The 17,588-nt window shown below is 36.0% G+C and overlaps 1 protein-coding gene across 17 annotated transcripts in view; it reads left to right on the top strand.

Annotated features, from left to right (window-relative positions):
* SLC4A7 (solute carrier family 4 member 7) overlaps positions 1 to 17,588 on the top strand; it is a 93,538-nt gene that overhangs the window by 51,407 nt on the left and 24,543 nt on the right. For 4 of the 17 annotated variants that reach the window (XM_063154872.1, XM_063154815.1, XM_063154879.1 and 1 more), the window contains exons 6-13: positions 1,286 to 1,474; positions 4,164 to 4,526; positions 9,859 to 9,974; positions 10,737 to 10,796; positions 11,384 to 11,541; positions 13,498 to 13,585; positions 15,125 to 15,271; positions 16,651 to 16,754. In XM_063154872.1, coding sequence (XP_063010942.1) covers positions 1,286 to 1,474; positions 4,164 to 4,526; positions 9,859 to 9,974; positions 10,737 to 10,796; positions 11,384 to 11,541; positions 13,498 to 13,585; positions 15,125 to 15,271; positions 16,651 to 16,754 — 1,225 coding nt within the window. The remainder of the gene's footprint in view (positions 1 to 1,285; positions 1,475 to 4,163; positions 4,527 to 9,858; positions 9,975 to 10,736; positions 10,797 to 11,383; positions 11,542 to 13,497; positions 13,586 to 15,124; positions 15,272 to 16,650; positions 16,755 to 17,588) is intronic. The other 13 variants (XM_063154889.1, XM_063154846.1, XM_063154855.1 and 10 more) reach the window with 7 other exon arrangements.

The raw sequence follows: 17,588 nt of genomic DNA, 5'->3' as shown, positions 1-17,588 counted from the left end.
TAGTAATAATCTTAATACATAACCAAAGTAATTGCTTAATTCCATGTAACCAGCACTCTGGATAGTAGGCACTTGAGTTGCAGCTAGGGTGCCTTTAGAGATTGTGTGAACTTGTTTCAAGTTAATTTTAGGTGCCATTTTGAAGCATGTGGCTTAGCAGTGCTTGGTATACAAGTGTGCTGTCTTGTTTCCAGGAGCCAGCAATACCCAGTAGGTAATACTGTTTGTTACTCATAACAGGAGAGGGAGGGTGGCTGGTTTCCTTCTGAGAACCTGTAACAAGTGGCTGTGTGTTACCAGTGATCTCAGAAAGAAGCTGCACTGTACTGACAGACACTTTACTGCATGTTGTTCTGTTAGTCAGGACGGAGCCCTACCCTGAGCCCTAACATTTTTCATTGTGAGAAGTTCTATGCAATTTCAGATTAACAATGCAGTTAAGTCTCGATACATTAGTTAAGTCTGGGAAAATATATTTAAAAATTTGTCACATAGGTTTGTGTTTATTTGTGCAGGTTGAGGTATTTTATGAATTTGTTTTATATTTTTTATTATTTTTAAGAAATGGACCTCTAAGAAACACAATAGGTATTTTCCCTGATATGTAGGCTTTCTTTCCTGATGTGAGAATACTGGTGAGATGCCCTTTTGAAACTTGATATTGTTTGACAGATGAGTAGTTAGTTTTAGATTGTATACCTAGACTTTGTTTCATAATTCCTCTTCTAAAGCATGTGAATCACATGAAGTTCCGTAAAGAGTCTCAGTAGAGCATCTGAAGATGACAGGAGTTGTGTAATTCCTCTCATTCCATAGCAACTTTCACTTTTATGTAGTTGTATATACTTCTGAAAGAAGGGAACACCAGGTTAAGACTGTCATAAGTCTGTTTTCCATTGTGTTTGTCTTCGTGAATTCACTCCTAGTGTAGGTTTGTTGAATACAATAAATACATTTTTTGAAAGTGAGTTTCCATTGAAATTTGAATTAAATGGCTCAAATTACAAGGTGCTTAGTACCTTACATTTCTTGAAATGATGCTACTAATAAATACCCTCGCTTGGATCTGCATGTTGTGCTTTTCTTATTCTCACATTTACTTGTTTAGTGACATCTGAAAATTTCCTGTGGATTCTTGAAGATGGTTTTGCTAAAGAGAAGACTTTTCTTTTAAATAGATTTTGATTTTCTTTTATTATTTGATACGACTGCAGTGCTTGAGTGAGGCGAAAGAGAGATGTGATAGCTACCTATATAATTTTCTTCTTTTGTTATTATCATGTAGATATGGTTTTGGACAACATGATTGCCTCTGGCCAGCTGGATGAATCCATAAGAGAGAAAGTGAGAGAGGCTCTTCTAAAGAGGCACCATCATCAGAATGAGAAGAAACTGAGCAGTCGGATTCCTCTAGTTCGGTCTTTCGCAGATATAGGCAAGAAACATTCTGACCCTCACTTGCTTGAACGAAATGGTGAGATAAGTTGTAGCCTCCAGTTCATACTAACCTGGTAAATGATGCTCTCACTGGGAGATGAAGGAAAGGTCAGCTGGTAATAACAGATAAGTGTTTCCTTCTTGATGAGCAAAGAACTAACAATAAGAGTGTGTGTGTGATGTGTAGCTATGGATGATATTTTTGAATTTACTCAAATATTCTGCTCCTGCCTGTATACCATAGCATGCATTATTATTTTGAAGCATAGTAGTAGACATAAATTGATCCTAATGGTTTTTTTTTTGGTATATGCTTAAATAAAATGTGCAATGTTTGAGGAATTTCAGTCTTGTGGCATAACTTATACATGTGTCAGATGGATCCTACTTGCTTTTATAGTCTTTGCATAAGAGATTTAGTGATCATGAGTTCAGTGATGCTGACAGTTACTGTGTCTTAACCCAGTGTTAAGTTCATTTGACAAGTTTGCTATGTCAATAGTGAAGGTAGTACTGTCAGCTGTTTATTTTTATCTTGTTTTATAGAGAAGGTTCTAATGGGAACAAAAATCTCAAACCCAAGAAAGGTATTGGCAATGTTCTTAGATACCTTTTTTGAACCAGTTCCTGAAAATTTATTCTAGACATCCAGTCCCAAATTCCAAATAGCAATATGGACTAAGAGCAGCTTACTTGTATTCTTGTGTTTTTATGGGACCTCTATTTTCATCTCTGTTCTTTGTTTCATTTGGCCTTGCATTAAGTTAGACACATGGTTTTTTTTTATTCTGAAAAATTGAAATTTTTTACCCTGATTTCATGAATCAATCATTGAAGTGAACTTCCTTTTCTGTCTTGAAGGATGCCTCATTGCTTAGAGTATGTTTCACTTAGTTAAGTGCTTGTTAGGGGCTACATATGCTGGAGTATTCCCCAGTGAATGCCTGAGCTTGCTGATAGGTTTTTTGTTAGCCAGTGCATATATGATATATGCTTAAATATTTCTCTAATAGTTTCAGATTTATTTTTACAAGAATGAAAATGCAGCTAATTGATCTAAGAGCATAATGTCTCCTGTAACTCCTGACTTACATGTTTTGTTCAGCAAACATGAAAATTTCACACACACAGCCTTGGTTTTGCCCATCCTTGAACACCTGTATCCCCAGGTATAATCTTTCTTGACACTTATCTTACATGTATCACTTCCATTTTTTAGGGCATTTTATTCTTAATACTCTTTTTACAAGAGATTATGGGATATATGCTGAAACAAGAAACCAGTATAATATGATGAGCATGTACTAATTTACTTTTCTTTTTATTATGCTTTGGTAACCCTCTAATAAGCTGGTAAACCAAACATGCATATTTACATATTAGTTCTTAGGCTCCTTAGGGGGTTGTGTGTGTTAGGACATGTTTGTAATTTATCAGGTATACTTATGGAATTTAGTTATTACTGTAGTGATTATTATAGGCAACCAAATCTGCTCTATTGGTCCTATTTTCTTTACTGCTCTGCAGTTTTGATATATTAATAGTTGAGTTTTGAGGCTTTTGTTCTTAAAGCAGGTTTGTATCTGCAGGATCCACTCTTTGATTGTTTGCGGGGAGGGGAATGTATGTGACCTTTAGCTAGGCATGCTTTCTGCACCTCCTTCTTGTTAATTTTTCTGTGGTTGTTCAACTTACTGGTCTCTGTAGTGCTTGGTATAAATGTGAAAGTAAATGTGTATAGTTTGCTGTTTGTTTGTTTGTTTGATGGCATGGTACATGAAACCAGCATGTTTTGGATTTCAGGGATTGTAGGAGAAGTCATCAGTAATGTTTTCAAGGAGACTGGTCATCCCAGGAAAAGTGTTTGTGGCAAATGGGAGAAATGGTATCACTAAACCTTTTAATGGAAGTACTAATATGAGCATAAACAGTTTGTCTTCCTGCTTAAGGAAGAACTGAAAAATCCATTACAAACTCCAGTCTGAAGGAACCATCACAAGACTGTGTTCTCTGCATAAGAAATTAGTAGGACATGGAAACTAGAGCAACAAAAGTAACAAGGGATTTTGGAGAAATGTTTGGTTTTAGCCATGTGGGGCTGTTGGTAAGTCACAGCAGGAGGGTGTGGAGAAGGGGCTGTGTATCTCATTTTTGTGCCCTCTTCAAAAATATATATTAGACTACAGCTGCCTGGGAAAATTCTCAATAAAACAAGACTCTTACTGGAAGACAGCTGCATTTAACACATTTAGATATGTTTGATCATGATCACATTTTAAAAACTAACAATTCTTTGTATGTAATGGATAGAGTTAACACAAGTCTTGTAATATTTTGATTTTTTAGTTTATTTTTTGTATGGATTAGCTGCTGTGCAATTAGGAATAACGAATTATAGGAAAATTGAAGAGTCAGTGTCAAGAGATATTTTTTTTTTTGTTAACAAATCTTACTCTGACTCAAGATAATATCTTCTCCCTTAGATCTTTGGCATTCTAATTAGTACTCCTCAGTAATTTCTGACTTTCCTAATGTCTGGTATCAGACCTGCTCTTACCTCTTATCTTACTTGCATGAGTATGACACTTTGGCCCATAAAGCTTGCAATTTACTATGTAAATTGTTAATGCATATTTGTATCTGTGTGGGTTTGGTTTGGTTTGTTTGAATTTAATATAATCTATCCCTTTTGTAAGCCTCATGGTGTTCCATTTGTTTTATCTCAGGGGAAGGCCTTTCAGCCTCCCGGCACTCTTTGCGAACAGGTCTCTCTGCCTCCAATCTTTCCCTGAGAGCAGACAGCCGTTTGTCGGTTCTTCTCAGTTACCTTCTTCCTTCTTCGAGAGCTGGGAGCCCGGCAGCCTCAAGGTGTACAACCCCTGTAACCACCCCTCAAAACACTCCACCCTCCAGCCCTACCTGCAGCCCAAGCACAAGTGCCCAGCCAAGCCCGCTTCAGGGCAAGGAATTGCTGGTGTCACCTGCCAGTGATGATATTCCTTCAGTAGTAATCCACCCACCTGAGGAGGACTTAGAAGTGCAGGAAAGCCAGGAAAAGAAGACAGAGGAAAATATTGGCAAAACACCAGGCAACTATTGAAATTTAAGCTGTCCATGTGTGATGCTCTCTGCATCTGGATCACTTGCACTGCGATGTTTTTGGCACAAAGAAATATGATAACTGTTACCTCTGCCTGCATGTTTTATCTATTCTCAGTTGTGACTGTCTTCTTGTTTGGCATTTTTAACTTTTTAGCTTTTAACTAAAGCAAGCAAAAAATTCTTTAATTAACATTCATTTGTGTAATTAAAAAGGAATATGGTTTTAAAATCTAATATATAAGCAAAATGTCAAAAATGGTGGCCTTTTCCTTTCACTCACCTACAGTCCATAGCAGGTTTTGCTTTGGTTTTGTCAGTGGTTGAGGTAATGTCTTAAACTAGTGTTGGATATCCTGAGATAGGTGCAGCTGAAACCATGGTAAAGTGTTAGAGGTGAATATGAAAAGGATTAGGAAAGATACAATTATCAGTGGCATTCATAGTTTAGTTGTATCGTGAAGCTTTCAAGCAGTTTTATTTTTGCTTTTGTGCTTTTTAAAACCATGACTGTTAAAACCAGCAGTAGTTAACTGATGAAATGATCAGGTTTAGTTCACCTGCAGCTGTTTCTGGATAGTTCTCCATTACTGCACTGCTTCAGCATCTTCAGCATCAGACACTCCATGAGTGTTTTGCTGTGTTTGATAGGCAAAATTGGAGACAGTAGTTAGGAGCTTGTAATCGTAGGCCAGAGCTCAGCAATTTATTATTTTGTTATCTGCAAAGCCGTTCTTCTTTATATGCAAAAAGGGTATGTAGGTGTAAAGATAAGTTGAAAGAAACTGTTAGAACTTTCCATCCTTTCTTGAAATATTTTTAGTAAAAGTTTCATAACATTTGCATTCTGCGTATGTGCGGTCATACTAGCTTTACTTTTGCAAAATTGCCAGCTATTTAGAAACTTCACAATTCTACCTGACAGATTGTGTTTTTAAGGTGGAATCATCTTTCTTTTTTGGTCATCAGGCTCTTCCTCCCCTTCCTAGAAATTTGTCTTGCCAAAATCCAGCTTGTAGCTTTGACTGCTTTAGGCCTGTGTGTGTTGGGAGCAGGGGACTGATCTCCCTTAGTTCTTCCATCAGTTGAGGCTTTGCTTGTTTTCTTCCTCACTTGTTTAATAAATAAGAGCACACTGTTACATTTAACAGTGGAAATATGCTGACAGAGAAGAAGGAGGCTGTGGTTATCTGCCTTTTCACATTAGCAGCCAAGTAGTTCACTGAACGGGAGAGAAACTATGTCATAGTTTTTTATCTTCAGTTTAAGTACAGAGGCCTCATCATTACTTAAATTGAGAAAAGCAAACACAAATCTCTTTTTCTGACTTCCTTATGGGAAATTAAGAGAATTCACGTGACGATAATTCTGTCACAGGTCATCTTCCAAATGTGCTTTGAAATCAGAAGTAAAATAATAGCTGTAATTGTTTTTCCAGTTCTCATTTCTCTGACAGGAATTACAGCATGCCAGACACAAGATCTTTATAATCCAGGAGAAGGCAAATAAATTAAGCTCAAGTACATGATGCTATTACTATCATCACTAGTAAGGCTTTCTACTAGAATCTCCAAGTCATGTTCAAATCAGTTTTGTTCCTCATGCAGATATTTCTCATAAAGAAAAAAATCTGAAAGGCATGATTTCCCAGTTAATCCATAAGTCTTTCAAGAGAATAAAAACACCAACAATGAAGATATTTTTGTTTTCTGGGATTTCCCCTGCTTTTTTAGTTCAAGAAATCATCTGATCACAGAAAGACACGTTTTTTCCTTAGATTTGCTTTTGAGGACATTCTTAGACTATGACTTCAGGGCTGCAACTGGACCAATTTCTGTCTTGGGAGGCAAGAGTCAAAGAAAACCCTGACAAGGAAGTCAACTTCCTGGTATTAATTAAGAAAAAAACCCAAACAAATCTTCCCGGTCCATTCCACTATAGGTTATGGTCTGTATCACCTCTCTAGTAATTCAGAATATTGCAGTCTGAATACATTGTAGAAATCTGTATGATTGAGTTTGGTTTGCCTCCTGTGAGTGTGAGGAGCTGTGTTAATTTTCTAATAGGTGTTTTTTTTCTGTGTGCATTCCTCTGTCATTTGCCTTGTGTTATTCAGGCTTTTATTTTTTAGTTTTCATAAATAGCTGGAAGGTTTCTGAACTTAAAGTGAGTTACTGTAAAAGGAGGGAAAAGAGACACACCTTTGGTCTACCACTTAATTTTAATCAGCCAGTCATCAGTTCCTAGTAAGTCAACTAGACAAAGGCTTCTCTTAATAATGTTTTTTTAATTTTGTCATCAGTTGAAGATCAGTGTTTGTTTTCCCATCTTTGAACTGTTGAATAATGAATTCCATAGGAAGGGCTGGGAAGTGAGCTGTGTCACAGCTAAAAATTAACAGTTAATTCACCAGCATCATTGAGGTTTCATAATGTCTGTGAACAACAGCAAAGAAGTCTGTTTTAAAAGATCTTTTGGTCCACTGAGAAATGTACTTTGAAAGTGAGCAAAATAACATTTACAACGGCTTTCCTCTTACAGTAATTGCTTCCTGAAAATATTGATTCAGAGAAGTTTGCATATTTGCCCTCTAGTAGTAATTTGAACTTTTTTTTTTGCATTAGGGCTGCATTGAACTTTAGTTTTAAAAATTGATTTTAATTTCCTCAAGTACAAATATGGTTGACTTCATATTTAGAAGATTTGTATTATATAATTTTTGCTTTTCTAAAGACAGTTATTTTGAAATAGTCATGCTTAGATGTTGAACTCATATATTACTCATCTTTTTCATATGAAACAGATGTGAGACAACTGTATGTAATCTTCTTGCTTTCTTTTTTCTGTAGATAATGTTGATTAGATTTTTGTGATCACAGTATTAAGTGTAGTTGGCTAGAAAAAGCACATGATTTTTAGTGATGGTGTAGTTATAAATACCTTAACTTGAATTTATGAGGTTTTATTCCAAATGACTCCAGACTCACTTCACTGTAGTCTTTCAGAGGAGACAAGTGGTCCATCTGCCTAACTAACATCAGGAAGAGAGCTGTGTTTTTAAGGATCCCCTCAGTAGCTTCATAACAATGAATTTCTCTGTCTTACAATCTGAAAAGTACTTCTAGGTAGTTGTCCTTGAGTTTGCTTCTACTAAACTGGAGAAGAGAGGGAAATAAGTTCTTTTATTGATGTGAGATTGGAATAGAAGTGTTTCACTATTAAAGAAGATTAATTCTTTGGTTCAGAGTTTCTCTATAAATAGCAGATTGATGGATATGTGTAATGAAGGCAGTCTCATATGGAAATGCTTGCTCAGGTCTGAAAACCTGTGAGCAGTATTGTCTTGTGAGAGCAGCAGTCTGTCTAACTGCAAGGCCGATGGAAAGGAAAACTATTCACACATGGTTTAGGATCAGACAAATATTCCTGTGTCAGTGCCAAAACTTGTGAGCCTTGACTGTGACTGATCGGTGAAATTTTGAAGGCAAACCTTTTAGAAGAATCAGTGTCACTTTAGCACTGAAATAATAAATATTTCTGCTAATATGTGGAATCCTTATTCTCTGTCCTTCTCCTTGATTGTCTCTCTGTTTTTGTTCTAGTCTCTGCTTGCTTTTGCTCACAGTGCTTTTCCAGAAAATGCAAAGCGATGCATTACGGCTCATCTTTCATCAGTTAAAAACATTCTAAGTTTCCTGTATTGCTACAGAGAAGGGGAAAAATGAAGAAGTTTATACGTCTAAACTTTTGTATTAGGCTGCTCTTCTGCAACAACTGTTTAATATTTCTTTCTAGTTCTACAAACGTCAACTCCTAAGCAGTTAAATACTTAAATCAGCTGATTTCACAGGTGGTTGATGGTATGATTCTTGTGAATAACATATAAATCTTGGAGCAGAAGAGTGGAATGTGTTTTTTGTTGTTGGGGGTTTTCTTCTTGTTGTGTTGGCTCATTGTGCATGTTAGGATTTATGAAGGAATGACAGCCTATTAACTTGGATTTGGTTTTTGCTTCAGGACAAAACACCCGCACCACTTACATCCCTTATGAACTGTAAGAATGAAAATTAGTGGTAAAGGCTCGGACCTGCGTGTTTTTGTATGATGACTTTTTGGAAGAGCTTTTTGAAAACAAAGATGAGGATGAAGTAAAGTGAATTCAGTCATCATTTGAAATGCTAAAAAAAAATTCAAAATGGAGAAATAATAGACATGGGGGTATGCAAGTAGTTATGTGCCAGTAGTTACAATAGAGTAGTAGCCTGAAGATAGCCAGAGAGGGTTTCATTTATATCTTGACTGGAGAGATGCTTGACCTAAATACAAACTTTCTCCATGTAATACAATGTTTAGGCTTCAGTCTTTATCTAGATGTGGTTTTGAAGGCATGTGAAAGCATGTTCTGTCACCACAGCTGGAAGGTCTAGTGTAGACAAGCAAGAAGGCCAAATGCATTTGTAGTGCATGTTAAACTGAACAAGCAAAAGCTCTGTAATTCAAAAGGTGGGATTTGGGCTTGGTTATGCATGCCTAGACCAGCTTTAAAATGTTAATTGGGTAGAGAGAGCCATGATGCAACATGGAATTCAGTGTGTTTGAATGCTTGGGTTACTTGTCTATTGCACCCTTTACTGAACCTACAATTCAGTGCTACTGGCAATGTAGCAGGATTCATAACACGGTTTTGTTTTGGTGCAAGTGTTATAGGGAAGCTGTATACTGAACTTGAAAAACTTTGTGTGTATTCTTCAGCTCAAGCATATATTCCACATAGCAACACGTGGTTGGATGAATAGTGGGAGCTTAGGTCTGCTGATTGAAAGCACAGTTTGCAAGCTGTCCTTCATGTAGTACACTACTTACTTTTACAGCTTAGTTAACTTAGTTGACTACATTCCCTGTAGTTGTAGCCTGAGGCTTGCTGACACTTTACAGTAAGTGCTACACAGCAGACTAGAGGTGCTTGCATTTGGTGTCCAAGGACTTCTTAGTACGGTGAAGATGCTATATCCTAACTACTGAATCAGTTATGATTAAAATGCCAGAAGTTATCTTTTCTGCAATTAAAGTAGCTGATGTTTTCTGGTGACTGTTTTGCAAATGGCCATCATTTGGGGCAATACCTAATTTTTTTAATTATGTCATTTTTTTGACAACCCAGTGACTTGTTAATGTTGCATTTATGATACTAATGTAGGGCACTTACTGAATAACGTGCACTTTTGCATTAAGCAAGCTGCCACATTGAGTTTTGGTAGTGTTTCACACTCAGTTTGTTTCCTGCACCATTTTGAACTTATCTCCTTTTTTATTTTAATTTAGGGCTGTTGGCATCTCCACAGTCAGCACCTGGAAGTTTGGACACTGGGAAAAGTGGAGAGGTTAAAGCTACTGGGTCAGGAGGAAGCAGAGAAAACAGCACTGTTGATTTTACTAAGGTAAGTAACATTAAACACCTTAGTGTTTAGCATCAATTAACTATGTAGCAAAAACTGTGCAGGTTGTAACTTCCCCCTTAGTTACAACTAAGACATGTGTACCAGTGTACACATGAAATAGGTACTGAGAGATAACTTGTGTCACAATGTGATCTAGGCTACATGTGTCACATGTTTTATAATTGTTTCCAGCAGAATGCTTCTCAGTATTTTCGTAACATATGAGTGCAGCTGCTGTACTTTCTCATGCAGATGGAGATATTTACACATCTGCTATTAAGGCTCTTCTGAAAGCAGTTTTGTACATTGTGTTGTAACTTATTTTTCTAGAACTTTTTGTTGGTTCCTTTTTTTTTGTGAAGAGGGCTTTTAAGAAGAATTTGCTTTATATGTATAATGAGTTTCCTCTACAAAAGTTGTCGTACATCTTAGTCATTAGTAACACATAATACCATATTCTAAAAGAAACGTTGTAAAAAATCTGCTGTAAATCTCATATATTTCTTTCATAATCTAAATTTGCTGGGCAAGTTCCATCGTGGCTGTTACTATAAAGTTCAGTCAGAAGTGTCATCTATATTGTGAAATACTGTAAGAAAATTGTTTTGCCAAGTTAAATAATTTTGCTTAAGGAAAGCTAGCTTACACTGTAGTTCTGATCTGATCATGGCAGGTGCCATATATTCCTGCTCCTCTGTCACAGTTTATATATTTTTGCTTGGCCTGTCCTTGTGTACACCTGCCTTGTCTCCTGTTGGACAGGAGCCAGCCTCCTGGCACTGTAGTTGTGGCACACTTGGTGTGGGACTCAAGAGGCCATCTGTAAGTTCTCTAGCTAGCAGTGTCACTGGTGCTTGTGTGTGTGTGTATGTGAACACAGAGTTCATGTGCTGTACCATTTTCTAATGCACTTCTGTAATTATGTACAGAAATGAAGGTGAAGATTTTCAGCCATCATATTCTTTATGATTTGTATGAACATACAAATTATTTTTCAAAATTATGACATACTTGAAATACATGGCTGTGAAATAACTTACTGCATTCTAGAAACCATGTGTAATTACATGAACTCTCCTTACTTAATTGTGCATAGATTTTGTTAATTTATGTCCTATCACAGAATGTTTGTCATGATAATATTAGAAAGGTGATTATGCAGTTTGGAGTCTTCTAGAGTATACTAGTTGTTAGTAATTCTAACTTATAGAAAATAGTTTATTATTATTTGGCTGGCTGACATTTTCTAAATGTGTTTGTCTTTTCTGTATTGTGGGATATTTAATTTGCTTTTTAATTTTTCTTTGTAGCATAAATGTCTTGTAAATTCTGATAAACATAATTGTGTTATGGAATTTCTGCTAAGAAATGTAAGGGATTAAACACTTGTTTCACCTTTGTATGAATAGGTTGATATGAACTTCATGAAGAAAATTCCTTCAGGAGCAGAAGCATCAAATGTGTTAGTGGGAGAAGTAGATTTTTTAGAAAGACCTATTATTGCTTTTGTGAGGCTCTCCCCTGCTGTGCTTCTCTCGGGTCTCACAGAGGTTCCGGTTCCTACACGGTAAATAAATGCCTGGAAATTCTGGCTTTACTTATGCAATAAGATAATAATATTTAAGATCTCAAATAGCTGTAAATTTTTATATACACTGTATTAACCTCAAAAAAATGTAGAGTTTTGTTTAACATTATGTCAGTCATTTGCTGCAAAATTTGAAGTAATGAGATCTGCCACAAATTCTCTGAATGCATTATATATCTCTGAATGCATTATATATCTTTATATATATCTCTGTATACACTCACACATACATATCTATATACATGTAAAGATGCTGTCTTAAGCAAGTGCAGGATTTGAAACTGAAAGTTAATTTGCAGTAAAAGCAATGAGTCTTCCAAGTTTATTTTGACATTTTGAAGATGGGCATGAAGATATAGTTCCCTTCGGTGTGACACAGCTTGTCAGTGGGGAAGAGCACACTAAGTCTGAAGGTCTGTCTAATCTGAACATCTGTTCTTATACAAATGCTCTGCATATGAATGACTTAGGTGGTTAAAAAACAATTTTTTTATTATATGCCCAATTCTACATGATTGACATTGGAGTAGTCAATCTTCAGCTAATACATAGAGAAGTAGTTTTCAGTCTGCAGTATGCTATCCAGCCTGGTGCAGTCACCCCTGCTCCCTCAGTCCCAATGATCTCACTACTATACTTGTGGGTATGTTTATCACAGATGTTCAAAATATCAAAATACAGGTCTCATGATGAAGGTTAGAAGATAATTTCATCAATCATCATGGACGACACTTCATTTTCTGTGCACATTGATGTATTGGACTGTTCCGTGGTGTTTGCCCATACATTTGTATTTATGTTTTTTGTTGGATTTTTAATGTTTTAAAATTATCAAAGTGTTTGTTTATCTTCATGATTTTCAGCTTATACACTCTATTGAAGGGCAAAAATACATATATGTGAGAATTTTTGGAGAGTAGTTGACAGGAGTACTCAATTTTTTTGGGGAAATTCCAAAATTTCTGCATACTGATTACTGTAGCTGAATCTATTCTGTCCTAATTTTTTCAGAATGGTGTAGACTTGCAGATCTGAAATAGCATACTGGGATTCTTAAGATGCACTCTTGTTTTCAGTTAGGGTAGTAAACTTGCAAAGGAGACAGAAGTGACCTTTTTGTACAATGAGTTGAAAGAAAGTGCTACTTTTTTCAGATGTGTTGTGCTTAGGAATGTCATTTTCATGAAATATAGAAGAAGGTTGTGAAACAAATTACTGAGGCTCACTCTTTGGTTTGTATCCTTTTGAATTTATAAAATGTTATTCCTGTTCAAGGTTTTGGTAAGTTTTATGTTAGGCACTGTTACTGCACAAGGATCTGCTACTATATGCTGTGACTCAACCCCCAGATTGGATCAGCTTCCCAGAATGTCACTTACTTCAATAGGTGTTCAAATACCCAAGTTCCCTTCCTTTCCACTGACACAGGACTAGGATAGACTGTATGAGTATGCCCAAGTGTACTGCAGGAGGTACCAGCAGGTGCATCCTCTGTGTGCCATGGCCACTCTCAGGAGGTGAGGGGGCTGAACTCCCATGAAAAGGGAACGTAGGACAGGTCATAGAGCTCCTAGGCTGCCACTTTAACGGATCTTTGCTACTGGGAATGTCAGAAAGGCTTAGAATCCAGGGGAAATATTCATTGAGCTCTAGTCTGTGGAATTCTACAGTCTTGAAGGCATTACAAGAAGTTAAAAAATTAGGCTTAATTAAGAAGATATCTGAGTAATTTTGGGTCAGGATTTGAGTTCCTTACAATAATGACTTTAAACTGAATCTTTTCACAGTGTTGCAGCACTCTTTTAAGATCGTAAGCAGTAAAAATGGGATTTTTACTTCACCACTAAATTTTCTTTTAAATATTAATTTGAAAAAAACCCTTTTGAATATATGCAGATGAGTCAGCCATACTCACCTGTATTACTTTCTCCACAGGTTTTTGTTTTTGTTGTTGGGACCAGTAGGAAAAAGTCCACAGTACCATGAAATTGGACGATCCATAGCAACACTTATGACAGATGACGTGAGTGATCTGTTTTAAATGCTTGTAGTTGAAGTCTAGAATGAGGTATTTACCAATTGATTTCAGTAAATGATTTGGAGTAGTAGGTTAAAGAAAAAAACCTCAGACTAGTTAAATGAAGAACTGTAAACTTAATTATTTTTGTATTAGTGAAGTTGATAATGGTAAATTAAATTCTCTCCTTGTCTGTCTTTAAATCCTAAATGTATTTCTGAAAAAAAAATTGACTTTAATGTATAGATTTCATTTTTATGTTAAATTCATTATCAGAACTATTAAATAGAATTGCATTTGGTACGAGTCACTGTGTGTCAGAAAGGACAGAAGCAGCTGCTTAAGTGCTCAGGAAACAAAGTTTTAAAAGCGCGTGCAATTGAGTCATCATAGGGTTTTTTTTAAAATCTAAGCCAGATCAAAGAAATAAAATAGGAATTTTAATAGCCTTTTGAAGTCATGTGCTTAGAGCCCTTTGGTTTTAAAGACCACAGGAGGGAACCAGTACTTTTAATTTGAGAGTGATGCCATCTTACTGAGCAAAATTAGGGTCTTTTAATTTGACTTCACATTGAGCGCCACCTACTGAATTGCTGATAATTTTTAAGGTTATCTAGCAGAAATGCAAGTACTTTTTACTCTAGAACAATTTGAAGTTTGGTAATGTAAACTAGAAATTTGTCATTTTGCAATTGTTAACAAGTCTGTGAATACAGTTTTTGTTCAATGTGAGAATTGAATTTTAAAAGCTTTAGTTGCAGCTTCTAAACTTTTTTAGATAGGCTGATCTGATTTTTAGGAATACTCTTGATCACTGAAATAGAAAAGAAAATCAATTATTTGATGGTCTAAAAAGACCTGAGTAGACTTCAGAGATCTATTTTAAGATTAGAAGATTTAATGATCAGATTTAATGGTATTTGGAGAAAACCAGTTCAGGTTTAAAATGTACAGAACAATTCAGAATCATCTTCTACATGCAGTTTTACAGTAAAATAGCATTTTTTCCCTCTGTGTGTATAAAATATATCTTGGAGTTGATGTTGTAGTAGTCTATAAAATGGTATAGCATTTTTTAGTAGGATTGCTTTCATGTGCTTTTTAGGCAGTCTGCTAAACTTAATTAAGGTAGATGTATAAAAATGCATTCTTATTCTTAATAAAAGCTTGTGGTTTGGTTTGAAGCTTATTTGAAGTATTTTTTGTCATAGTGGTACAATGGCTATAAGGCAGAGTTAGTCAGACAATAGTACATGAACTTGATGTCCTGAAAATTGAAGATTAACTTTCATTTAACTTTAGAAATTACCTCAATATTAGTTTTGAGTTTGAAGATAAAACTTCTGTGTCTTGTGGTGCATAGGAATGTGCATACCGGTAGCTTTTAATTTAAAAGTATGTAAGTAAAGTAAGAGCCAAACTTTTGAGAACCTACAAAATATGTTCCATACCTTTTAATCAAGTTTAATCATTATATAATGATAATCAGTTCCTCTTTCAGAAAAAAGAAAATAAAAATAAGTGTTGAGTACTTTCTTCTTGTAGGTTTTCCATGATGTTGCCTATAAAGCAAAAGACCGAAATGATTTGCTGTCAGGAATTGATGAGTTTTTAGACCAAGTGACAGTCCTGCCTCCGGGAGAGTGGGATCCAACTATACGAATTGAGCCACCACAAAATATTCCTTCCCAGGTAAAAGGAAAAAAAAAGGTCCAGTCTGTCTTGGAGTGAGGGGGCCTAAACTGAACATAGGATTTGAGCTGCTGAGTACAGAGGGACAATCACTGCCCTTGTCCTGCTGGCCACACTCTACTTGACGCGTGCCAAGATCTCATTAGCCTTTCTGGCCACCTGGCCACACTGCTGGCTCCTATCCAGATGGCTGTAAAGCATCAGGAAAGTCCCCACATGCATTTTGCAAGAAAAAGTTGATTGTTCATTTAAGTTACAAAAAAAGAAAATTAAGAAGGAGGGAAAGACATTAATCAGTTTTCTGCTATGCTGTTAAGTTAATTTTATTTACAATATTTCCTTTTGAAATACTGAAATGAGTTCATGTGGGAACTGGAAGAATTGGTGAGAAATTGTGCTTGAGTTCATGTTACCAAATTCTGTGAGTAGTCTAGCAGTGGTCAGCAAGAATATTTAAATTATTGTAAGAACTTCTGTTTGCATGCAGCATTCATTACAGTGTTCAATGTGTTTTGTGTAGCATATACTGATAACAGAATGTTTATGAAATAGATACAAATTGGTCATACTGCTCAGTTGTGATGATGCAGGCTTACAATGAGAGCTGAGGAAAGTGGGTCCTTGGAGAGATTTTCTTCCTCTCCTCCCTCTTTACAACTTAAAGGAATTTGGGCCTGCAGGATCAAAAGCAGGGGAGAGACCAGAGCTTTTTGTTCAGAAGGTTGACATTGCTGTCGAGTCCTGTGGTGGTTTGGCAGAGTGGGTGGAATAGAATGGGGTAACAGCAGCGCAGTCTATTCATGAGTAGCCTGAGGTTACCATGTAACTTGTTTCCAAAATAAGCTGGGCTCAGGGTTTTTTGGAAGGCAGGCTCAGCTGAAAAATTTATGAGGAGCTGGTAAGCAGCTTGCTCAGCAGGGGAATTACTTCTCATTTATATTTCAACTAAATACTGTGTGTATCATAAAAAGACGTCAGTTTCTGATACATGTTAAATGTTTCTGCTCTGTAAATGGTTGAAGAAAAAAAGTATCTAAAGATTCCTGTCTCATGGTTGAGCCTCTACTATGTGTTGAAAATCTAGGTTTTGTTTCATTGTGTTTCAGGAATCTATTTCTTGTAGGTACAGGGAAGATGAATACTGTTGTGCAAGGTACTAATAAGGTCTTCTGGGTGGTGTTGTACAGTTCTAGTCATCTGTACTCAACAAAAGATTGGTTTGGAAAATGGAGCACTGCTGATGAGCTGAGAATATGAAAAAGGTTGTGGAAGGCATAGGATTTGTGCACACTCTCTTTTAATTATACTTTTTTAGTGTAAAAACAGTCTCAAAGTATTTTTTTCCTTTTTCCTTTTTTTCCCCCGCGTCTCTTTTGTAGGAGAAAAGGAAGGCACCTAAATTTCCAAATGGATCTACTCCTACAGGAAACGGTCATAAAGAAGAAGGCCATCATGCCGGACCTGAACTTCAGAGAACTGGAAGGTGTGTTCACTTCCCTAAATGCTAGCTTCCATAAGGAAATAAAAGTGATAAATCTTCATCCTAATGATTGACATTTAAACATTAAAAAATTACGGTACAAGTGTCAGAGCGCATCCTTTGTCCTTTTCAAGTGTTGGATTCTTGCCTGTAAGTGCCAATCTGCTTAAAGTATTTTCAAGCCTCTGGCAATGTTTCTCAACACATTTGCAAAGGATTTCACATAAGATGCTGCCTAATTTAACTAACTGACTTTTAAAAGTTGGGTTTTAAGTTTTAATCTTCAGGAGCTTGCAATTATCATAATTACAGCAGGAATATGCAATTTTCAGTGTTAGGCTAGGTACTAAAAAATCCCATTAATGCAAATCTGTTTTATTAAGCGTGTATGAAATGGAACAATAAGAAATGAAAAGTGGCACAAAGTAGTTTGGTATTGGTTAGCTTTGAGTTTTGGTCGGGTTTCTTATAGAGATAAAATAAAACTGAAGGAATTTCTTTCAGTTACTGTTGTTTTCTGTTAATTCTAAAATATTTGCTAAAGAAGTCTCCAACATTGGAAATACCTGGTTATGAGTAAACTTTAATATCTGAAATGAGAGTAGAGATTAAATCAACTGAAAAATTTTGGAGTATATGTACAGTGTTGTTATCCCCAGAATAATAAACTTCTAAATCAAATGCATCTTTTTCATACATTTGCAAGAAAGACTTTACAGCATTTGTGTTGATTTTTACCATTGTGTCTTTGTTATAATTACCTTTTACTGTTTTTGTAGACAGTATGTGGAGCTAAAAAGTTCATTTCTGCTCACAAAATTATCTGTAGATAAGATT

Source organism: Melospiza melodia, chromosome 1 (genome assembly GCF_035770615.1).
Source record: "Melospiza melodia melodia isolate bMelMel2 chromosome 1, bMelMel2.pri, whole genome shotgun sequence".
In the NCBI taxonomy this organism is placed as follows: Eukaryota; Metazoa; Chordata; class Aves; order Passeriformes; family Passerellidae; genus Melospiza; species Melospiza melodia.
This window is presented reverse-complemented; position numbering and strand designations above follow the sequence as displayed.